General features: G+C 35.5%; 2 protein-coding genes and 1 long non-coding RNA gene across 11 annotated transcripts in view; 2 read left to right on the top strand and 1 right to left on the bottom strand.

Moving 5' to 3' along the window:
- Positions 1-1,961: 1,961 nt before the first annotated feature.
- On the top strand, positions 1,962-2,982 carry LOC109860116 (ejaculatory bulb-specific protein 3-like). Its single transcript, XM_020438988.1, has 2 exons — positions 1,962-2,352; positions 2,634-2,982. The coding sequence occupies exons 1-2, from the start codon at positions 2,157-2,159 to the stop codon at positions 2,792-2,794; spliced, it is 357 nt and encodes a 118-aa protein (XP_020294577.1). The 5' UTR covers positions 1,962-2,156; the 3' UTR covers positions 2,795-2,982.
- Positions 2,983-3,138: 156 nt separating this feature from the next.
- The window catches only part of LOC109860132 (lactosylceramide 4-alpha-galactosyltransferase-like), a 28,523-nt gene continuing 6,570 nt past the window's right edge, over positions 3,139-25,091 (top strand). The window contains exons 1-5 of one of the 9 annotated variants that reach the window (XM_020439011.1): positions 3,139-3,262; positions 3,400-3,488; positions 3,746-4,197; positions 10,724-10,934; positions 11,938-12,542. In XM_020439011.1, coding sequence (XP_020294600.1) covers positions 10,751-10,934; positions 11,938-12,542 — 789 coding nt within the window. In that variant the 5' untranslated portion in view covers positions 3,139-3,262; positions 3,400-3,488; positions 3,746-4,197; positions 10,724-10,750. Of the gene's footprint in view, positions 3,263-3,399; positions 4,198-4,478; positions 4,528-5,103; positions 5,612-9,313; positions 9,644-9,866; positions 9,979-10,723; positions 10,935-11,937; positions 12,543-25,091 lie in introns of those variants that run through there. The other 8 variants (XM_020439008.1, XM_020439010.1, XM_020439009.1 and 5 more) reach the window with 8 other exon arrangements.
- Positions 5,834-6,616, bottom strand: LOC109860135. The gene is made up of 3 exons (XR_002250785.1): positions 6,287-6,616; positions 5,952-6,063; positions 5,834-5,876 (listed from the first exon to the last, which is right to left on the bottom strand). It is a non-coding gene; the product is annotated as an uncharacterized LOC109860135 (long non-coding RNA).

Genomic DNA, 25,091 nt, shown 5'->3' with positions numbered 1-25,091 from the left:
AAGATCTGCTCGATTTTTGGCACCAATTTGTAGACTTAATCAATAATAACAACTTCTGTATCAGATTTGTAGCCTTTTTGTTGACAACAGGTGATAGCAGACACTTGCATGATCTGCTTTTGACAGACTTGGCTATCTGGGTATATATACAAGGTGTCTCATTTTAAAACCTCCACTAAAATATTTCAAAAGCACCGCGTTAAATTGACAAATGTTTCGAATAAAAGTTTTATGACTTTGAGAAGGACATAAGATGGTACCATTGATTTGACCTTGGATTGCATTGTCAAGGTCAGGTCAAGGTAACATCGATTTTTTTTAATGGAACTCCCTATTTTTTAGTGAATATATATATATACACAGAGTGTCCCACTTTAAAAGTACCTACCCTGATAGAAAAACATGTATAAAATTATGCGACAAAATCTTGCACTAAAATTGTAATTTGCAATTATACAAATATATTTTAGGAAATAGATGTAAAAACATTGATTTTTTATAAAATATTTGTAGTTGTTTGCAAAATTACTTTCCAAATACTATTTTAGCAAAAGAATAACGATATGGCGAATCATCTTAGCAGTATATTTGCAAAATTAATTTTAAAAAGAAATTGTCCAATAATTGAGAAAAAATTTTCAGCTATGTGATGTTTAAAATATGTAGAAATATAATTGCATATGAAGAAATCAACGTAATTCATGTATATACTTATGAAAATGCATAATGACTCTTTTTCAATTTTTGACAAATATTATTTACAAAATTTTATTTTGACAAAACTGTTGCGTTATGGCGAATCATCTTAGTGCAATCATTGCAAAATCGTCGTCATTCATGATGCCATTTTTGTGCAATATTTTCATAATTTGCCCAATAAGCTATATAATATTGCACAAAAATCATGAATGACGACGATTTTGCAATGATTGTACTAAGATGATTCGCCATAACGCAATAGTTTTGTCAAAATAAAATTTTGTTGGGATATACATATATATACATATATATATATATATATACACTTTCTGATTTGAATATTAACATTTATTATATTGACTACTATAAAATTCTAGTAATTATATAATAGAAGCTAGCATATTAAAACAAAATGATACATATATAGTACTTAGTGCGTCTCACAATATTATATATTGTATTATATTATGTATATTATAAAATTTATATAGACATAACCCGGTAAAAAATTTTTTATTTATACTTACACAAATTAAAATAATTATGTCTAATTATGCAAATTTATATGCCAAATATGTCCATACAATTTTATACACGGAAAATTTCTTTTTTTAAGAGAATGGCTTCAGAGATATTCCATATCAAATTACAAACTAACTCTATTAGTATCATGTTAGATACAAAAAAATTATATAAAACTATATTTTTAAAAAATTTTTGATATATCATCATATATACTTATACACAAATTAAAATAATTATGTCTAATTATGTAAATTTATATGCCGAATATGTCCATACAAATTTATACATGGAAAATTTTTTACCGGGAAATAGGTAAATTTATATTTGAGCAAGATTTTTTTCTTTATATCGACCGTAAAGATAGTAGTTTATTTGCAACATTATATTGTTGTTACACACGTCACATCTAGAATTTCAAATGACTCAGATAATTAAAACATTGTCTACTTACTGTGTGTAGTGATTATATCCGAACATATACTGATTGTATCATATTCAACGGAAAAGCGAAAGATGCGATTACAAATGACACATCGCACACGTCTGTAAGCGAATATGCGTATTACAGTATTTGCTTATGGCTCTTAAGAAGTCAGAATAACATTTAATTTCAGCTTGTTGACGAACCTTGATTCTTTTAAGACACGCTAAAACCCCCCACAGAGGGTTCCTCGTGAGACGTCGGGGGTATAATGATCGTTGCGTACTTGTCAATTAATTCTTTCAGAAATCAAATTTTTCTTCCGCCTACTTATCTACGTGACACGTGTGAATTACAATTGGTATAACGACGGTGTAATGACTGTTTGCATAGTGGTATTTTATGTAAGAAGAAGAGTCCCCGTCAAGGGCAAACGCGAATTATAAAAGTGTTACCGAGCTAAATCGATATTCAGTTTTTTTTTGCACTGTGCGAATTTCTGACAAAAAACATGGACAGATCAGGTCTTTATTTGTTGGTCTTTATGGCTGTAATAGCGGCCACTGTTGCCGAGGAGATGTACTCGGATATATTTGATCATATCAATCCCGATGACATTCTGCCGAACGACGAGCTGCGAAATCAGTACTACAATTGCTTCATGGATACCGGGCCGTGTGTAACCGAAGAGCAGAAATTCTTCAAGCGTATGACACTTTATATTGTTGTTTTTTTTTTTTTTATTATTATTATATTTATTTTATTATTCTATGACTTGATGAATACTAATCTTGTTTTTTTCTTGTGTTAAAAATAGAAATGTTTTTTTGGTCGCGGTGTTATCATTTATTTTTAACCTTTTGTGCTCCGGGCATATCTTTGTAATGCGCAAAGTACGCATATCGCAGCGTCAGAGTACAAAAAGTTAAAGTAGATAAATCGCCGTGAATATTCAACTATTATGTAAACTGTATGTTGTTCTGTACAGAGCATGCCGCTGAAGCTTTTGCAACGAAATGTAAAAAATGCACGGAGACGCAAAAGAAGAACATGGAGAAGATAATCGTGTGGTATACAGAGAATCGTCCCGACGAATGGAACGTTCTAATGGGAAAGCTTCTAGAGGAAGCGAAAAAGCTAAATCTCTAACATCATCAATATTCACATTGTTGTATATGTAATTGTGAAATGACAAATAACTTTGCACACGTACAATATATGCCACCGACGTTTACATAGTCTGCATTGCGATACACGAGCACGTAGAGACAAAAAAGAGCAAGATTTAGTGTTGATGTATATCATTTTAACTGATAATAAAAGTCATACGAAATAGACTCGAGTACGTGTATACTTCTCTCATCGAATACATCGGTAATAATCCACGTTGTAAATCAATAATATTTAACGCGTGTCGCCAAATATTTACGTAACTTTTCGCGAAGTCGAAGAAAAAGAGCGGGAATATCATCTCTCTTTCCGTCATGCGTCGTTGTCCTCGTCGTCACGCATGCGTTGGGAAGTACATACATTACATTATAGCTTGCACAGTCGCAAGACACAGGAGAGGGAAGCTACTTGACCTCTATCTATCAGCAACATCATTTCAACTAGTTGGTAAGACAATATCCCAAACAGAAGGCGATCTTTTGATAAGTCTTCTAACGATATTATTATTGTGACTGAAAGTGCTCTCTCTCTCTCTCTCTCTCTCTTTCTCTCTCTCTCTTTCTCTCTTTCTCTTTCTCCGGCAGAAGAGAAAGAACAAGCCGCGCAAATCCCACGTCGAGCATCAACGAGAATGATCAATAAAGGTGGAAAGTGGTGGCTGCAGCGTGTCACGGTAAAAACACCCTGACATATACGTCATTCCATGTTCGGCGAAATAATCTCCCGAAACCGATGCGAATTGCTAAAAGATTATTATCGTTTTTCAAGTTGATAACTGCGATCGGTAAATAATTTGTTAAACGAACGTTACATGTTTCTTTGTAACGATTATTCATAATTATATATATTGATTGGCAACGGAACTAATGACAGAATATGCAAGAATTCTATTGCGCGCATTGATAAGACACAATCGAGTTTCTTTCACAGAAAAGAGTTTTGACGTCAGACGTTTTAACGCAAAGATCTCTCTCGATTGTTGATTGACACAAAGACGAGGCTTATTCGAAATAAAGGAAACTAAAACGCTGTCAAATTTTTCAGCAAAATTTAACTGATTTTGTTGTTTTCGTCGAGATTGCTACAAAACAACGCAATACAAAAGAAGTGTATGTAAATATCATCAGCGCAATGTAATGTGTGATAAAGAGAACAAGATAAGAACTAATGACTTCGCTCTAGATAAAAGCAGATCAAGTGTGTCTTACACAAATTTCGCTTGTGAGAGAGAAACCACCGCGTTACATATCTCTACATATCTGTGTTACGTTACCATCGTGTTACATATCCATGTTGAGTCACGATGACTGGAGAGAATATTCACAAGAATAGAGATTTGTGCAAAGATAAACAAGGAAACAAATTCACGAGCTGAAGAACAGGTATTTTTTTCTATTATTTTCTATAAAGTATGCAAAATCTTGATATAATAAAAAAACGTTCCGCTTTCTAACGCTAAGAGATTATTAATTTGCAGTCTAAAAATAGAAGCTTTGCTTAACGTCTCATATTTGCTTTGCTCAACATCTTATTAAATTGCATAAACTCGATGTTTTTGTATGCTTCATAATTACGCACGTGTGCTCTTTTGTAAATTGAGGAAACTTACGATTAACGCCTGAGGAAAAAAATTCTTATGTTTTGTGCTCGTGTTATATTTCAGTAAGAAGGAAGAGAGGAGGCAATAACGAGCTGATACACCTGATGTTTGGGTAAAATTTTTCTTTATTCAAAAATTTGACAAACGTCAAAAAAATTCTTCATGTGGCAAATTTTTTATATCTAGTTATATATATGTATATATACATATATATTTATATGTAATATACATATTACATGTGATTACATACATATAACTAAATATAAAAAATTTGCCACATGAAGAATTTTTTTTACGTTTGTCGAATTTTTGAATAAAGAAGAATTTATATACATATATATATATATATATGTATATATTTTATATATAATCTCATATATGAAATTGAGACAATCCTATACGTAATTTATAATCATCATAACCATATAGAATTTGTATGAAGGACATTTTTTTTAAGACTTTAGTAATGGTAACCGTGTTTCACCTATTACATACGAAAAAATGCATAACAAAAAAAAGTATAAAGATTAAGAATAAAGAATAAGAATATAAAGGGATATAAAAATTTGTTATTATTAGAAAGTCATCTTTTTAAAAAACCGAAAGATTCTATATTTATTTTCCTTATAAAACTATCGAATCCTTTTAATTTACCGTCTTGATATAAACTGTGTTTTTATGTTTTTAGGTTTAATGATATATACGTCTATGTAAGTAAGGGACAAAACAAATTTACACAGGTTGCATTATTACATGCTGAATTAAAGATTTAGCGAATGACTTACTCTTTAAAGAAAAATACCGATTGTTGTTTTCTAAGTTAAAGTCATAAAAAAGTGATATGAATAATTATATTTTAAACAAAAGTTATGGTTTTTTACATACTCTATGCCTGTATTTGAAATTTTCAAATATTTCAAATTTGTTCCGAAACTTTCATCCTTTCCAACTTTGAAATTTTTAAAGTTTTTATAAATCATTTTATGACACTATCAATGATGCAACATTATGACATGCGTTTCCCAAAAATCGTGATTTTATTAAAAATGTTCTATAAATACATTCTCTCCATGATGCTCCCTAATTAGGGAAGTGTCACAAGTGTCTAACGTCGATTTAATTCTTGAAATATGTTGTCCCGTTCTTGTAACATGGGAATTTAAAAACAGTTTACCCTCTATGTAGAGAGTGCACATATATAAAACATATTATATGTGCATATTATTTTATATATGTGCGCGCGCATACACACACACGCATATATATTTTATATATACAATATAAATATAAAATTAAATATAAAATTAATATAAAAATATATTAATATCAATATAAAATTAAATTAAAAAACTTTGACCGTCCAGTCTTTGGATTGCGGTTCGAGGCAGTTAAATAAATACAGCAATTAATTGGTATGTGGAACGTTTTGATCCTCCTTTATTTTGATCATCATCAGCCACACTAAATACAATAAGAAAATTACAGAATTTTTTGTGTTGAACGTTATAAAAACCAAGCAATAAATAAGTCACATACCTTAAAGATAAATAATCTAAATACGTTACTGAGCGCCGACAACATGAGAGAATTCAAGACGAGAAAGCAATAGACAAAATTGTTGACAAGTCAATTCGTCCTTGCATCATATCTTCAAGAGAAAAATTAATATGTTTTTTGAAATAACAATCAAAAGAAACCGTATATAATAAATTAAACAAACAAAGGTGAAAAAAGAAACCTTTAAGCCGAAATTGTTAAAAAACTATTAGTCAATATGATAAAATTGTCATGAAACTATTAGTCAAAAAATAAAATAAAAATTATAAAATTAGTAAAATATGAGACAAGTCAACAAAATTAATAATACTCACTGTAAAATTAGTAAATCATACAAAGTCGTTGAAAACTCCCACACAATCGTCATACAGCAACGCTCAACGGCACAAACATCTCGCACGATTTACAGAATGCGTAACATAAATGCGAGAAAACAAAATGATAAGGTCGGAAGAGAGAAAGATAAGTCCGAGAAGGACGAGAGAGCGCAAACGCAAAATCAACCACTCAATTTCAAAATTAAAGGAGAGTAGATAGGATCGAGCAGGTCCGTATTCTTCATTAAATTTATGCCATTTTTCTGCATCTTAATATGCAGCATCTCAGATATAAGTCTCCTATGATAAAATTGTTCTTTGTCAAGTATCTGAGTTTCATTCCAGGCAAATTCGTGTCCCAGATCACTTCGATGTCTGCTAACTATTATAACTGACGTTCGTAGTTCTGACGATAATAACGTTGATGCTCAGTGAATCTTGCACTCGTTGACCGACGTAAGAGGCATCACAAGATGAGCAGTTGATCTTGTAGACGATGTTACTATTCATGTTACGGTCAAGTATGTCTTTATGTACTCTAATGTAATTTTTTTAAAGTGTTAAGGTCTCTGTAAGAAATACGGAAATTCGTTGTTTAGAAATTAAGGATGCGCATTTTTTTTGTCATTACTTTGCCGCAGACTTTTAGACTGCTGACTGTAATTGATTATCTTTCTGCGAATTTGCCAACCTTTTGTTAGAACAAGTTTTTTGACACTCAGAGACTTTTATTTTGCAAAGTAAAACTTCGCGAATATATTAAAATGGATAAAAACATTTTCTGGTTAACCAAAAAATTGTCTACAGTTGATAGCCGTAATTCTGCAAGACGTTTCTTTTTTTGTGACTCGTTCTGCTAATAATGACATCACTAATAACAACCGCTCTCAATATTGTTTCTCTTTCAATGAGCCTCAACTTGTTGACAAGTCGCGTATAAACATCACTATTGAACCTACCTACTTGAACAATCTTGATATGAGCAAGCAAAAAGAAAAATGGCTTGTTAATCTTACTTCTTTTGACATTCCCGACACTGTCCGTGATCTTCTCCCATTAAGCAAAAAGTTTGCCTTACCTTCACAGTGTCAAAAGAATCGGATGGCTCTAGAGATTATAAAAGATGTCGAAAACAACATTAAACAATCTGATCAGACGTTTAAATTTCGAATTCGTTTACTTGTTTCTTCATCACTCGAACATTTCATAAATGAACATCCTCATTTAAATAATTTCGAAAGAAATATTATTGAGAGTGCGAGGTTTACTAACAATTTTATCAAAGATTTTATCAAAGATAGACCATCCGAACAATTTGTTCACCAAAGCTGACAAGGAATGTCACTGGCTGTTAATAAAGACGATTATATTAAAAAAATGAAGCTTATGTTGAGTGACACAGATATTTATATTAAGACTGATTAAGAACCCGGCAAAAAGAATTGAAAATAATTTGAATGAGTGTCTGAAGGCTTGGAAGAATGCGAATTATATTAGCGCCAACTGATATTATTCATTAATTTGTAATGACAAACCTCTTCCCAGGGCATACGGACTTCCGAAAATACATAAGTCAAATGTTCCTTATAGAATTATAGTATCTTGCACAGTCACTACTCTGTTTAATTTTGCCTCTTTCCTACATGGCATTTTATACAAGAATTTACCAAAATCAGCTTTATACTCAATAGCTTTGATCTTTTCGGAGATCTGTCAGGTTTGCGTATTTGCGGATCTGAGGTATTGTTTTCGATGTTGCCTCACTTTTTACTAACATACCACTTGATATAGCGTTGGAGAGGGTGAGAAGGAGATGGGATCCCTTACGAAAAAGAACTACTGGCAATAATATATTGCGGCAGTGGTACGAAAACATTACTGGCATTCTGTGTAATTGCCAGTAATATTCTCAGTGATTCCTGTAATACCTAATAATATTCTTATGTAATTGTCAGTAATATTTATATTACTGACTTTATTTATATGTAATCGGCAGTAGTTCTTTTTCGTAAGGGATTATATAAAGACCACACAAATATTCTATTGGAATCTTTTATAGAGGATCTTGAATTCGTGCTTTCCTCGACCTATTTTACATTTAATGACACTATTTACCAACAGATCTTTGGCGCTTCTATGGGTTCTCCACTCTCTCCAATCATGGCAGATCTTGTTTTACAAGATCTTGAAGAGAGCTGTCTCAATGCTTTAAATTTAAAATCTCCCTTTTATTACCGCTATGTGGACGATATTCTCATGGCCGCTCCTAAAGAAAAGGTTGATCTCATTTTCCACAAATTCAATTCTTATCACTCTAGACTTAAGTTTACTATTAAGTTTGAGGAGAATAGATCAATTAATTTTCTTGACACTTCCGTGGACAATGTACTAATACTCGATTGGTATCATAAACCTACAAACTCGGGTCGTTACCTCAATTTTAATTCTCAACATCCTTTTAAGCAAAAACTTGGAGGTATGTTTGATATTATTGACAGGTCTATTTTACTTCCACATCCTAATTTCCACAGAAATAATAATCTAATCAAGGCTATGCAGTTACTGTTGACTAATAATTATCCCTTGGATCTGATTTTCGAAATGGTTCAAAATAGACTACACTTTTTATTTAATAACAAATTACATGTGGTGAATGGTGAGCCAACATCGAGTGTGATTTGTTCGAGTGGTGAGGAAAGGTTTTTTACTGTGCCTTTTTTACCGGATGTTACCGACAGTGTGTCTAAAACTTTAAATATAATAAATTTCCGTATTTCTTACAGAAACCTTAACACTTTAAAAAATTACATTAGAGTACATAAAGACATACTTGACCGTAACATGAATAGTAACATCGTCTACAAGATCAACTGCTCATCTTGTGATGCCTCTTACGTCGGTCAACGAGTGCAAGATTCACTGAGCATCAACGTTATTATCGTCAGAACTACGAACGTCAGTTATAATAGTTAGCAGACATCGAAGTGATCTGGGACACGAATTTGCCTGGAATGAAACTCAGATACTTGACAAAGAACAATTTTATCATAGGAGACTTATATCTGAGATGCTGCATATTAAGATGCAGAAAAATGGCATAAATTTAATGAAGAATACGGACCTGCTCGATCCTATCTACTCTCCTTTAATTTTGAAATTGAGTGGTTGATTTTGCGTTTGCGCTCTCTCCTCATTCTCGGGCTTATCTTTCTCTCTTCCGACCTTATCATCTTGTTTTCTCGCATTTATGTTACGCATTCTGTAAATCGTGCGAGATGTTTGTGCCGTTGAGCGTTGCTGTATGACGATTGTGTGGGAGTTTTCAACGACTTTGTATGATTTACTAATTTTACAGTGAGTATTATTAATTTTGTTGACTTGTCTCATATTTTACTAATTTTATAATTTTTATTTTATTTTTTGACTAATAGTTTCATGACAATTTTATCATATTGACTAATAGTTTTTTAACAATTTCGGCTTAAAGGTTTCTTTTTTCACCTTTGTTTGTTTAATTTATTATATACGGTTTCTTTTGATTGTTATTTCAAAAAACATATTAATTTTTCTCTTGAAGATATGATGCAAGGACGAATTGACTTGTCAACAATTTTGTCTATTGCTTTCTCGTCTTGAATTCTCTCATGTTGTCGGCGCTCAGTAACGTATTTAGATTATTTATCTTTAAGGTATGTGACTTATTTATTGCTTGGTTTTTATAACGTTCAACACAAAAAATTCTGTAATTTTCTTATTGTATTTAGTGTGGCTGATGATGATCAAAATAAAGGAGGATCGAAACGTTCCACATACTAATTAATTGCTGTATTTATTTAACTGCCTCGAACCGTAATCCAAAGACTGGACGGTCGAAGTTTTTAATTTTAATTTTATATTATATTTCGGCCGTTTTCTCTCTGTCTCTCTGTCTCTCTCTCTCTTTCTCTCTTTCTCTCTCTCTCTCTCTCTCTCTCTCTCTCTCTCTTTCTCTCAAAATACAATATATAAACATTGCGTAATTTTCTTTAAAAACATGTTACGCAAATCTAATCATCTTAAAAAATATACAAGTTTTGAAATTTTAAACAAACAAAACAATGAATACAATGAATAAGACTTAATTCATAATTCCTTTTAATTTATAATTACTAATATGTATAAAGTTTGTATAAAATATTTACTAAATTGATATATATTTGACAGATTTGTAAGATATTGATAAAATATAGAATAATTAGTATAAAATACTCGTATTGAAAAATTGAGTTTGAAATTTTCACGAACATTTAGATATTTAATTTGATAGATCCTCTTCTCGCAAAAATTGTATGTGATAAAAAACTTTTGTATATGTGCATCGAGAATTTGATCAAGAGGAACTATAAAATACGCTATATACGGTACATAAAACATACACGTTGTTTCTTCCAACAGTATAAAGTGGTGAACAAATTCAGAAGGATGAAAACGAGATTGTTGTTGTGCGGCCTCGCCTTTGCCATTGTGCTTCTGATTTTTATGATCTCGACCGAGAACAACATCATTCAGAGGATACCCTTCCTCGAAATAACGGCGATCAACGATATCAGATGCTACGACGAAGTCTCGACTGCAGAGAGCATCCGTGAATTCGATTCGGAATCAAGTACAGTGTTATCTTTTTAAGTTATTAAGATTGTAAGGAAGTGGAGCAAGTTTTTTAATGAACACACGCAATTTTGAAACATGGTTTTATTATAAATTATAACAAAAACTCGAAGCTAATTAGTTATTCATGATTTGCGTTTGCACTAGCAATCGTTCAAGTTAATTACCAATGTATCGGCGTTAAATACAAAATAGAGATGTTTTTGTCTACACGCGCAGTTGTACACGTTTTTAGGTTTTTAAATCTTTTTTATACTAGAAGTAATTAAATAACGCAATATAAAGAGTTTTTTTTCGACACAATTCTTTTTTGTATCGAGGAAAAACGAAAAGAACACCTTTCCTGTTACTCAAAGACAATGTATAATTGCATTTGCGGATATTATATATACATGATACTGTCCAAACAAAAGTTATGATTACTGTCCAATTCCAGATCGTATCAACAGTTATTTAGCACATCTATTTCTGTGGAATTACACGTTATGCAATGTGTATTTATTTAACTTGCTCATCTTCGTATACATTTGCAATCTTCAACATTTTTATTTTTTTTCGTATTTTATTTTTTTACGTATGATATCTTAAAATATTTGTCATATAAATAGTGAAAAAATTTCAAGTCTAATTTCGGATTTTGAGATTAGAAATAATATATATATTGAAGAAAGTTCAAATCATATCTCTCAACCAGCCATTACGATTTTCATGGATGAAACTAAATGAATTAAACATAAATACTATTTTCTTTTTTACGTACAGAAAGTCTTATCGCAAAAACACCAAATATCATATCAATCTATTAGACAAAATATTTTTGCACATCCTATATCGATAAAGCCAAATAAGTGTGTAATTTTTCTCGTACGCATATTTATTGACAATTCATTGACTTAAAATGGCAATGTTTAAATAATTAATTTTGTTTTTATCAGAAAGATTAAACCTCCCGCAGTGAATTAATACACGTATCTATATCTTTGCACAACATATGCAAACAGGTGACAAACCGACGCCAGGTAGGAACATCTTCTTCCACGAAACTTCCTGCTTTGGCGAGGAAGGTCTCGTACTGAACGCTCGGCAAGCTTGCGCTGTAGAGTCGGCGGCGCGAATGAATCCGACGATGACCGTATATCTATTGTTTGTCAGCAAGTCGGACTTTTCGAACAGCACTCGCGAAATTGTTCGCCACGTGCTCGACTATCGCAACGTGAAGATCCGCCACATCTATCCGGAAAGATACGTGAGGAACACGCCGTTGGAGTCGTGGTACACCAGCGGCATGCTGAAGAAAAGCCACTGGCCGGTCAGCCACATGTCTGATATGCTGCGTTACCTCACCCTATGGAAGTACGGCGGTATCTACCTTGATCTTGATGTGGTGGTCACCAGCTCGTTGGAAAATTTGACCAACTTTGCCGGCGCCGAGGATTGGGATGACGTCGCCGCCGGTGTCATGGGTTTCGACATGTCGGAGCTGGGTCGTCGCATGGCCGGCGCTTGCGTGCGTGATCTTAAGAAGAACTTCCGCGGCGATGTCTGGGGCAACAACGGACCTGGAGTGATTACGAGGGCATTACAGAAGCTCTGTGCGACGACGTATGTGAGTATTGGAAGAAAAATTAAGAATAATATAAAAAGTAAAGAGTAAAGCAATGTTGTTATTTATATAAATTCGTCATTGTTCTTTTTTTTAGATTATTTATATTATCGACCGTTAAATTTCGCGTTGTTAGTTTTAACTTAAAAAGCCTAAACTCTTTAGTAATTAAATAAAAAGATAGAGAAGAGGCAAATTTTTATTAATTGTTAATTCACGCCGGTTGAAGATTGTATTATTTTCAAAGCTTCTTGATATACGAATATATTGCGAGACAAACGCCAAGTGCCTCGGTGGTCAAAGGAAAGCGATGGAATGAAAAGTTGGAAATTCTAGGCTCGACTCTTGGCTGAGGTGTTTTTTTCGCAATATTTTAAAATTAGATAGGAGGTAAACGCGGATTTCTCATATACGTGATGCAAGTATAGCATCCTATATAAATTTATGAATTGAAATTTCAATTCAAACTTACATGTAAAATTTATACAAAAAGCATATATATACAGGGTCATCGAAAAGTATCGGACCCCCCTAATATCTTCAGTTAGAATGCATTTTGGAGAAAATGTCCAGTAGCAAAGTTGTATGGTTTCAAGCGAGGAGTAAGATGATGACCTTGACTTTGATCTTGACCATGTCCTTTAAGGTCATTTCAAGGTCAATCTTATTTTTTTCAATGGAACTCCCTACATTTTATTGCATATTTTTATAGCTTATCTCGAGAGCTTTCCAAAACACTAATAAAACATTTTTTTATTAAGTACTTTTTGAGTTATAAAGATTTGAAATTAACAATTTGTTAAGTGGCGTGTGATTCCGGCCAGTTAAGGCAAGAGTGGCGTGTGGGTCTGGCCAGTTAAGACAAGAGCGGCGTGTGGGTCCGGCCAGTTAAGACAAGAGTGGCGTGTGGGTCTGACCAGTTAAGGCGAATTTCATTCCAATTGGTCAGCTTGGGCAAAATATTCAATTGTATCAAACAATTCACAACAAATGTTCAAATTGTTGCCCTTCAACAGCCTGGCAATGTGCCAATCTGTTATAAACAGCTGAAACCGCATTCCGGTACGTTTCTGGCGGTATTAGTTCTATCTCTCGAGTTATTCTCCCTCTTAAATCATCTAAATCTTGAGCTTGGTGGCATAAACTTTACTTTTCAAGTAACCCCACAAAAAAAGTCAAGTAGGGTCAAGTCCGGAGACCTAGGTGGCCACTCAATATGACCCCTTTGCCCTACCCACCTGTCCTGAAAGACCTCATTCAAATATTGACGGACAATGACACCACAATGAGGTGGAGCTCCATCCTGTTGGAAATAAATTTTATCCATATTTCCACCAGCTATGTCTCGAATAGCTGGAACAATTTGTTTGCAAAGCGTGACTGTGTATACCTGTGCTGTCAAATTGCCTTCAATGAAGAAAGGGCCAACTAATCTATCATTACGAATACCAGCCCATACGTTAACTTTTTGTGAATATTGGGTATGATTGTCTTTTTTCCAGTGAGGATTAACGTCACTCCAGTACCTACAATTATGTCTATTTACATTTCCAGTCAGTTCAAATGTTGCCTCATCAGAGAAAACAATATTATTAAGTAATAGAGGATCGTCGACAATCATCTTCCATCATAAGATCACAAAATTCGATGCGTCTATCAAAATCGTCTTCGGACAACTCTTGGCACAAATGGAGTTTGTATGGATGCCATTTATTCAATTTCAAAATTTTATTGACAGATGCATGACCGATTTCGTGTTCTTGTGCAACGCGATTGATGGAAATATGGGGATTTTCAACGAAAGACTGTAAAACATCTAATGCCTTATCATTATTTGTTGCTGTTTTACGTCTACCAGATCTTGAGCGGCTTTTAACGCTACCAATGTCCTCGAAACGTTGAATAGTACGGATTATAGTACTTTTAGAGATCCTATTATTTTTATTCCGAAAATTTTCATTAAATAATCGCGTTACTGTTTTATACCCTCTTTGTTGATCTCCCCATCCTCGCATCATTAACAGTGTTATTCAATCTTTTTCAGAAAGCTCCGCCATTCTTAATTAGAGCAAAGAAGAATTAATCAGGTAAGTGATAGGAAATTGATCTAAATAATTAAGTAGAGAAAAATACTAATTATTAAGTGTTGGTCCAACTATTGATTTGTTTATTTCAACCAGTACTAGCAAAAAGCTCGTTGAGCAACTGAAAATCTAATAGATCACTTAATAATATTTACGAAAAATTTCTGGGCTATTGGAAACAAAATAAAGATGTTTGAGACAATCAATTGAAGCGCAATGGCTTCTTTTGTTACAGAAAAAATTTTTGGGGCTGTTTGTTTTCGTCCACGAGGTAACTGCTGCTCGCTAAGAAGAAGACAGCACTGCATCAAAGATTAAAATCAGTGATCCGTATTGTTTGCTCAAGAGCTCGTACATTGGTGCCTGCGAGAGTGAGAGAATAAAGATCGGCCCCGCCAACGCTTTCGGGCAGATTCCCGCTAACGCCTTCGAACATCACGCATTCGAGCAACTTCTCGCGATCACCTTCGGGCAGTTTTCCGCCTACTAGCATAACCGCTTGAAGCCGTACAACTTTGCTATTGGACATTTTTCCAAAATGCATTCTTACTGAAAATATTAGGGGGATCCGACACTTTTTGATTAATGTATTTTCTTTAAACCAATTAATTGGTCTCATTATTCCGCGCACAAAAGTATTAAGGTTATAATTACTGAAAACTAAATAATATTTTACAAGATATTTTACATTTTGTGTCAAAAAATTGTTACCTTCAAACCTTCATAACTCAAAAAGTACTTAATAAAAAAATGTTTTATTATTAGTGTTTTATTAGTGTTTTGGTAAGCTCTCGAGATAAGCTATAAAAATATGCAATAAAATGTAGGCGGTTTCATTAAAAAAAATAAGGTTGACCTTGAAATGACCTTAAAGGACATGGTCAAGATCAAAGTCAAGGTCATCATCTTACTCCTCGCTTGAAACCATACAACTTTGCTACTGGACATTTTCTCCAAAATGCATTCTAACTGAAGATATTAGGGGGGTCCGATACTTTTCGATGACCTTGTATATATACTTAATTCCTACCTAATTTAACCTTTCTTTTATCTCACTCCTTTTCGTCGCCTACCTTTGCTTTTACACTTTCTTCTCTATTGTCTTTATATTTACTCTTTTTCGCCGCCCTTACCTTTCTCTTATTCTCCTGTTTTTTTCTACTCATTCCTTTCTAAATACTTTCCCTTACGAAAAAGAATTACTGACAGTAATATATTGCGGCAGTGGTACGAAAGAATTACTGGCATTCTGTGTAATTGCCAGTAATATTCTCAGTGATTCTTGTAATACCTAATAATATTCTTGTGTGACTATCAGTAATATTTATATTACTGACTTTATTTATATGTAATCGGCAATAGTTCTTTTTCGTAAGAGTTCTAATCTATTCTACACTTTCCGCGCTTCTCTCACACATGCACACTACTCTCACGCTACTAAGTCTTCTTATGTTTCAATTTTTGCAATATTTTAAAATTATATATATATACAGGGATATTATGTATATATACAGGGTGTCCCAGAATTGCCGTACAATCTCTCGTAGGCAGATAGAAGAAGTAAAACTGAGTCAAAAAGTCCTGAACCATTTTTTCTATTACTTATAGTAAAGGAGTAATTATTGAGTAAATCAGGCCAGGCACGCGGCTCACTGACGTGCGCCTGGCTAAAGGTCGCTGATTGGCCCGATTTACTCAATAATTACTCCTTTATTATAAGTAACAGAAAAAAATGGTTCAGGACTTTTCGACTCAGTTTTACTCTTTCTATTTGCCTACAAGAAATTTTACGGTAATTCTGGGACACCCTGTATATATATATATATATAATTTTAAAATATTGCAAAAATTAAAACATAAGAAGACTTAGTAGCGTGAGAGTAGTGTGCATGTGTGAGAGAAGCGCGGAAAGTGTAGAATAGATTAGAAAGTATTTAGAAAGAAGCGAGTAGAAAAAACAGGAGAATAAGAGAGAGGTAAAGGCGGCGAAAAAGAGTGAGTATAAAGACAATAGAGAAGCAAACGTAAAGGCGAAGGTAGGCGACGAAAAGGAGTGAAATAAAAGAGAAGTTAGGTTAGGTAGGAATTAGACGGGAAGAAGAGATAAGAGCTTTAGAAGCGAGGTGAGCGGCGTCTTGCGAGAATAGAAATAGAATACTAGATAGATTAGTGGTAGGACAGAATAAGATAAGTAGGTAAGGTTGGGATCAGCAAGATACAGGTAGCAATGGAAGAAGAGAAAGAATTAAAAAGTGTAGATAAGACGATTGAAAGTGAAGAAGAGGAAAGGAAGAGAGAAATTAAGGAAGGAGAAGTATTTTTTACGCCGAAATGAGAAAAGAAAGGAAGAAGAAGGAAGGAAATGGAAGAAAGGAAAAGAAGAGAAAGGTCAAGTTTGCTGAGTATAATAGAATTTATGAACAAAAAAGGAGATATAGAATGTGAAGTAAGCACAATAAAAAGAAAGAGAAATGAAAAAGAAAAGGAGATAGGACCGGAATTGAATATACTGTTGCGCTCGCGGTGGCGGTTCCGCTCCGTCACCGCTTTCTGCGATTCGCGCACACGTCCGCGAGAATGAGAGAGACGCGACTTCTTAATAAAAGCACTTTATTACAGCCTTTAACAATAATAAAATACAAGATCGTACGCGCANAACGCAACGTGACAGCAACACGGCCGCGGTTCAACTCTAACAACNCTTTCGGTCGCCCGGCAACAAACAGTCGCGCCGAGCGCACGCCGTTCACACGGCTCCCGTGACACACACAAGGTGTCCGCCGCGCAACAATACTAAAAAGAAGCAATAAGATAAGGAGTTTGTCAGCGGAAAAGAAGCAGGAAGAAGAGGAGAAAAGCAGGAACAGGATGAATGATAAAAAAGAAGAGGGAGCTCTGGTCACATTATTGAAAGAAATAAAGGAGGAAATGAAAGCGATGAGAAACGAGGTCAAGGAGATGAAGGAGGAGATGAATAAAAAAAAAAGAAAGGTGAAAGAAAAGAGAGGAAAAAATGGGAGAAAGAGTAGACGTGATAGAAGTAAGTTTGAAGAGGATAGAACAACGGATAAAAGAGAAAGAAATAAAGGAGAGTAAAGAAGCAGAAGATACATTAAAAAAAAGAAAGGATAAGGTAGAGGAGCATGAGTCAAAAGAGAAAGAAGAGATAAGGAAGGAAATGAGAGAGATAAAGAAAGTTATAGAAGAGAGAGAAAGAAGAAATAATTTAGCGATAAGAGATCTAAAAAAAGAAAACAGAAGCATGAAAGAAGTTGCAGAAGAATTTCTGGAGAAGAAATTCGGAATAGGAAAAAAGATAAAGAAAAGCTATGTGGTAGGGAGGAGAGAAAGAGAAGCAATAATAGTAGAAATGGACCAATGGAAAACAAAGGAAAAAGTGATGAAAGAAAAGAAGAAGTTAGGAATCAGAAGGATATTTATTGACAGTGATGTAACAGTAGAAGAAAGACAAATACAGAGGAAACTGAGAGAAAGAGCAAGAAAAGAAAAGATGGAGGGAAAAACAGTGAAAGTGGGTTATAAGAAAATGGAAATTCAAGGGAAAAGTTTCGTATGAAATGAAGAGAGGCCAGAGATCGTGGAGAGAAAGAATTTTTTAGGGAACAAGGAAAAGTTAAATTAGAGAGAAGAAAAGAGAGAGCGGAAGAAGAAAGGACGAGAGGAAACAGAGGGAGAGTTAAAGCTGGAGAAAAGGGAAAAAATATAAAAATGGTTTTTTGGAACATCGCAAATCTAAAAAAAAAAAAAAAAAGATAATTTTGGACATATTTGGAAAGGTTTGATGTGATAGAATTATGCGAGACATGGATGGAAGAAAAAGACTGGGAGAAGAAAAAAAAGAGAACTCCTATCGAAGGAGTTTATATGGACGAGTCAGCAATACGAGAAAAGAAGAAAGGGAGAGCAAAGGGAGGAATAATCACAGGAGTAAGAAGAGGAATTGAAGAAATAGATAGCGTAGATAATATAGGAAAAGATGTAAACGGTGTACAGGAGAGAAGATTGAGAATAGAGGGGAAAATATGGAGAATTATAACAGTATATAATGGAGAGGGAATAAAGGATAAAAGGAAAGAACTGGAAAAATAGGTGAAGAAAAGAAGAGAGAAAGAACTTTGTGTATATGGGGGGATTTTAATGCTAGAATAGAAGGAGAGGGAAAAAGATGTGAGGAGAAGGACGACAAGAAAGTAAGAAGAAGTACGAGAGACAAAGAGATAAATAGAAAGGAGAGAAAATTAAAAGAGATAAAAAGATTTAGGACAGTGGTAAACTGAGTTGAAAGCAGCATTAATGAGTATAGAGAGAAAAGAAGAGAGAGAAAGATAGAGCGAAAGGAGGTAGAGGAGATGTGGAAGAACATAAAAATAGGAGTAGAAGAAAGTATATGCAAGAAAAGAGAGTTAAAGTGAGAGAAAGAAAGATAGAAGAGAAAGATTGGTGGGATGCTAAGTGTAAGGGATCGAAGAGAAAAGTAAAAAAGGCATATAGAAGATGGAGGAAAGGAATAGAGTTGAAGGAAAAGTATCTGGAGAGAAAAAGATAGTTTAGGGAGCTATGCGAGAGGAGGAGACGGGAGAAGTTAGAAGAGGAGGTTAGAAAAATAAAGACAGACGCGCCAATATAGAAGATAGTTAATAAGGAAAGAAGAAAAAGAACGCAGCTACTGGAGAGTAGAAACATAGAGGAGTGGGAGAATCATTTCTGTCAATTACTGCAAAGATGTAAAGAAGATAGGAGAGAAAAGGCGGAGAAAAGAAGGTTGGAGAACGACGGAGAGGAGGAAATAACTGATGAAGAAATAGAAAGACAGATAGGAAGATTGAAGAAAAAGAAGGCGGCAGGAGCAAATGGAATTGGAAATGAAGTCTGGATATATAGTAAGGGACACTTAAGGAGGAAGTTGAAAGAGATTATTAGGAAAGTATGGGGAGGGGAGGGTTTCCCTGAGAAGTGGAAGATAGGAATAATTGCACCAATCTTCAAGAAAGGAGATATGGAGGAGGTGACGAATTATAAAGGAGTAACTCTGCTGTGTACAGCATATAAGATATACGCAGCGGTGTTTGCGGAAAGGCTGAGACAGTAAATAGAAGAAGAAGGTTTGCTCCGGGAAACTCAGGCAGGATTTCGTATAAGAAGAAGCATTGTTGAAAATATATATATTTTGCAACATTCTATTAAAAAAGAAACATGAAAGAAAGGAGGAAAGATATACGATTTCTTCATGAACCTGAAGGCAGCTTTTGATAGGGTGAATAGGAAGATGTTGGGAGGCAATGGTAAGAAGAGGAGTAAGAAGAGGTTTAACTGAGGGAGTAAAAGAAATTTATGAATGCACGAAGAATGCGGTGAAGGTCCATGAGGAGAAATCTGGCTGGTTTTGGATGGAGGTGGGGGTGAGGCAGGGTTGCCCTTTTAGCCCGATATTATTCACACTGTTGATAGCGGATATGGAGGAAGAAATGAGAAAGGGACACATAGGAGGTATAGGAATAGGAAAGGAAAGGATATGGACTTTGGCGTACGCAGACGACCTGATAATTATAGCAAAAAGCGAAGAAGAAATGAAGGAGATGTTAAAAAGAATAGAAATTTGAAGGGGAAGAAGTTGCAATTGAACACAGAAAAATCGAAAATAATATGTTTCAAGAAAAGAGGAAGAAGAAGGAAGATCATTTGGAAATGGGAAGGAAAGGAATTAGAAGAAGTGGCTGAAGTGAAGTATCTGGGATTTGTGCTAAAAAAGAATGGAGGAGAGGAAAGTCAGACAAAGGAACTGAGGAAAATAGATAATGTAGTAATGAACGTGGTATGGGGGATAGGTGAATACAGATTCAGAGATGATTTTAGGAAAAGAATGATGTTATTCAATTATTTAGTTAGGGGAGTCATGTTGTATGGGGCGGAGATACGGGAGTGGAAAGTAAGAGAAGAATTGGAAAAAATACAGAGAAAATATATAAAGTAGATTCTGAACTTTGACTGTACACCGGATTATATTATGTATAAGGAAACGAATATAGAAAGGATCAGTGAGATTGCAGGAAGGAGGGCAGTGAAATTTGAAGAAAAAGTGTGGGAAGATGGAGAAAGAAGATTGGTAATGGAATGTATTAAAGAGGAAGAAAGGGAAGGAATGAAGAGCGAGGCAATAGAAGAAAGAGAGAGATTTTTAAGACAGAATGACTATAGTTCTGAAGGGGGGAGTCAGAATACTAAGGGAAGAAGGAAGGAGTGTGGTAGATAGTATAAGAAGAGAAGAAAAGGAGAGACTAGGACAATAGATGAACAATAAACTAAGAGAGTCAAAGTATAACGTGAAGTATAAAGATATTGCGACGTTCCGATATTGCGGAGAACTAGGGTATTTGGGGAGAAGGGGAGAAAAAGGAAGTAAAAAAACAATCGCTAGATGGAGATGCGGCAACGAAGAAGAGAGAAACAAGTACTAATTAAAAAGAGAAAGTAAAAGAGATGCAAAATATGCAGGGAGGAGGATAGAATAGAGCATTTAAATGGTCATCTGGAAAAAGAACTGAGAATGAGAGTGGAGGATACTTTGAGTGAGAAGGGGAAAGCAGAAGCGGTAAGATGGATGAGGAAGATAGGAGAGTTGAGAGAGGAGATGAGAAGGGACAAAGTGGATGGATGAGTGTGGTAAATGTGGGTGTGGTTGAGGAAAAATTGTAAACCAAGTCCAGGAAGCAAGACCATTTGGGCCGTACTAATAAAGTTTATATAATATGTTTAATAAAACATAAGAACGAGACTGCTTTATTACGGAATAAAAAAATGAATAAATATACATATATATTGTGACGGGCACTTTGCTCTCGGATCTTGTAGCGGAGGTGCCGCACACCTTCGGCACGTTTGTTTCTAAAAAAAACTAGATTTTACTCACCAAATGCGATAGTTGGGCGCCAGGCGTGGCTTTACACGCCGAATTCCAAAAAACTCGACTCGGACAAATGTTTTACGGCAAATAACTTTAACGTGAAGGTAACATCACTCGGCAGCTCAGTTTTATAACAATTACGGAGAGGCGTGGGCTCAGGAGGCGATGTTTAGATAAAGGCAGAGAAACTTGTTTGTTAATTGATAATTAAAATAGAATTTAATATTAACAACTTGCAATGAGTCTGGCCGGTCGCCGGTCAGAATTGATATCGGCAATACAAAAGAAAGATATAGAAAAAAACAATACATACGGTAAAAGAGCGCGCTAAAAATGTCGGTCACAAATTTTCGGCAATATTCACAATTTCTTAGTCGATGTTCGGAAAAATACAAAGACATGATATTCGATATTTCAGAATCACACGCGCTAAGAGACTATAACGAACGGACGAGATTGACAACAAAAAATGAAAATAAGACATACGCGAATGACGAGCAAAGATAAGCCCGGATTGTTGCGACCGCGACTGGTCGGGACGAGAGCAGCGGCAAATAAAGATAACTATTCTTATCACTTACCTACGCAAACCGCAATACAATATATTTTCAGCAACATATCGCGCGATATCGAACTCGCGAGGTAGCCCGTCAAGATTCGATTCACGAACAATATAAGTCGCGAGAGATGCGGAAGAGAACCAACCACACTTACGTTTGCCGGCGACTCTCCACAAACCGATAATCATTCTGCTCTCCCTTTTGAGATTGTCCTAGCAGGTCCTTCTCGGATAGTGTCCAGCACACAGTCTTACACCCCGGCATCACGACATACGTGAGAGGCGATGAACTCGCGGGGTTGACGGTACGCGCAACACTGAAAATTCGTATCCTTCGGCAATTGCTCTACCGAGCTGTTCTTCCTGCTACGTAACTGAGCCAATCGTATTCTTTCTTTCGTGGCGCTGCGATTGACAGCGGCCACGTGTTCCTCGGCATAATAGCGACTCGGGACCTTTCCTCGGCCGTATCAGACCCGTTCCATCGTGATCATTCAATGAGATGAGCTTAGTAAGGCTCATCTCCCAGCATCATCGAGTTTGTCACTCCGTTGGAAGCTCCGATTCCGATTTTCTGGAGATCGGAGTGCGCTTCTCCCATTTTTGGAGTCCGACCTCAAAATTTCTGCCGAATATCCTAGGCCGGTAACGCCTCACGCCCCTGGACATCGCGTTATCTCTATCTTCTCTCTTTCTCGCTTCTCTCTACCTGCCGGTCACGTACAGTGTGTTGGTCTCTTCACGCTGAAAATTACTTACAAAAGAGCCGCCGAGCGGCATATTACAATACGCAAAACTAACGCAAACCTAAAGTAAGCGCATTCGCCTGCGCTACGCAATCTAATGAGCTGCTCTCCCTCAAATAGTGGGAAAACGCGAGCTCACCGCCTCTTGTGCCGGCCGGAAATGCATCCTTGTGACGGACACAAAAAGTGTCACGTCACAATATATACAGGGTGTTCGGAAAATCGCTCCCAATACTTCGGGAAGTGATTAAGGATTCAAAAAGAAGGAAAAAAAGTTATATAAACATAGGCCCAAGAAATAAGTCGTTTCCGAGTTATAGCTACTTTTATGTTTAAAAATCGTAATTTTTTTCATAATCATAATTTATTTTATTGTGCTTTAACATAAATAACTTCTTTTTAATTTTTAATTTTTAATCTGTTTAATTTTTATATTGTGGATTATTTTTATTAATTTTCTTCTATTAGTTGATTAGGATAAATTGAGTTAGACGAAAATGAATCTTAAACTCGACAGTTTATGTCAAGTATTTTGCTTTATTCTCGGTTTGTATGTGACGACGTTCTACGAGCGACTTTCTCGTTTTTGAAAATATAAATCTTAGTTTTAACCTACGGCTACACACGGACATACATACACACTTATATCACGCAAACAACCTCACGCTCGTCTTATCTGCTTTAACGTGCATGATTTTACAATTTCATTTCTACAGTTCGGCCACCCTGGGCAGTCATTCGCCTCGAATGGCTTCGTCATCGCTTACGCTCTCTTCACTATCACCGTCATCCGGTTCTATCCAAGGTTTCAACAATTCTGCCGGAACTATGGTGACGTGAGGACCTTCATGCTCTCCGACCTTGCAAACCTCGTAACGGTCCTTCCCTAGAACCCTGGTCACCCTGGTACGGACCCAGGAACTTTATTGCCAGTTTAAGACCCGGCTTAATTTGTGTTCTTTTGATGGCCATCAATTGATTCTGGTAATACTGTCTAGCATTCTTCCTACTTACATCGAACCCTTTCTTATTTGCCTGATGCACTTTTAAGATGTTTTCTTTTGCTATCTGGCGTAGTTGGTCGCGATCCTCAGCGAACATGGTCGCGAGCTTCTGCTCAATGATCGCTTTGACCTCAGGAAGACTCTTGAACCTCATATGTTCCAAACATTAATTGGAATGGTGACATACCGATGCTTATACTATGAGTCGCATTTAAATACTGCATTGCAACTCCTAAATGCTTATACCAGTTTTCCTTAACAGGTGCAGCCAGCTTCGTCAACAGAGGGATAACAGTACGGTTTACTCGCTCCACTTGGCCGTTACTTTTTGGCAATCCAGTAGAAATAAGTGCGTGATGCACTCTCTCCTCCTGACAGTAATTTTGGAAGTCTCGTGACGTGAATGCTGTTCCTCTATCTGATATTATCTTCGCGGGGTTACCAAATATGACAGCCTGTCTCCTGAGTCGATCGATCACCTCGGCCGCATTGGCCGTCCTCGTTGCATACAACCAGACAAATTTCGAGAAGGCATCTATAATTCCATTATATTGTTACGTCCTGACCTACGGTTACGATCGGGTCCTAACGGAGGAACGCAACTTGACACACGACACTTTTGTGTATTATATCTCGGCACACTGACCTAATGAGATAAGGCAAGCATGCGAGTCGGGTGAGACTGTTCAACGACGTAGTCAAGTCAACGGACTTCCCGATATTACTTGTCTAACGTCTTCTCACTCGTCGGTCCTCTTTTAGGTCTTAGAAACAAATCTAATTTACCTGGGACAGGACCTGGCAATCACGTGATGAGATTACAGGAATGAGTTTTCAGGATGGATTGTTCANAAGTTCATTTAATTAGTTAAAGCCGTTTCATTCGTATGAGTATATAAATCATTTTTATTCAAATATTAACATTTAGGTTTATTCAAAAAATATATTCTTACGGAAGTTGAATTAAATAATTGGACGTGTGATGAAGTTTGGTGTGAATTTGAATATACATTGGCATTGTTATTATTTTTAATCCTGGGAGTTCGTTATTATCGTTACTGTTAGTATTTTCAATATTTTACATCCTTATGTAAATGAGCACCGTTACTATTTAGGCTATTGCCGGGTAGACGGGGGTTGGTACGCTTCGGTCCGCTCGCTCGACGGACAGCGGTTCTCCGCAGCAAGGTTTGATTTTAGATATTGCGTGTTAGAATCACGGTTGATTTTCGGAGCG

Source organism: Pseudomyrmex gracilis, unplaced genomic scaffold, assembly GCF_002006095.1.
Source record: "Pseudomyrmex gracilis isolate BER0280 unplaced genomic scaffold, ASM200609v1 scaffold_332, whole genome shotgun sequence".
Classification (NCBI taxonomy): Eukaryota; Metazoa; Arthropoda; class Insecta; order Hymenoptera; family Formicidae; genus Pseudomyrmex; species Pseudomyrmex gracilis.
This window is presented reverse-complemented; position numbering and strand designations above follow the sequence as displayed.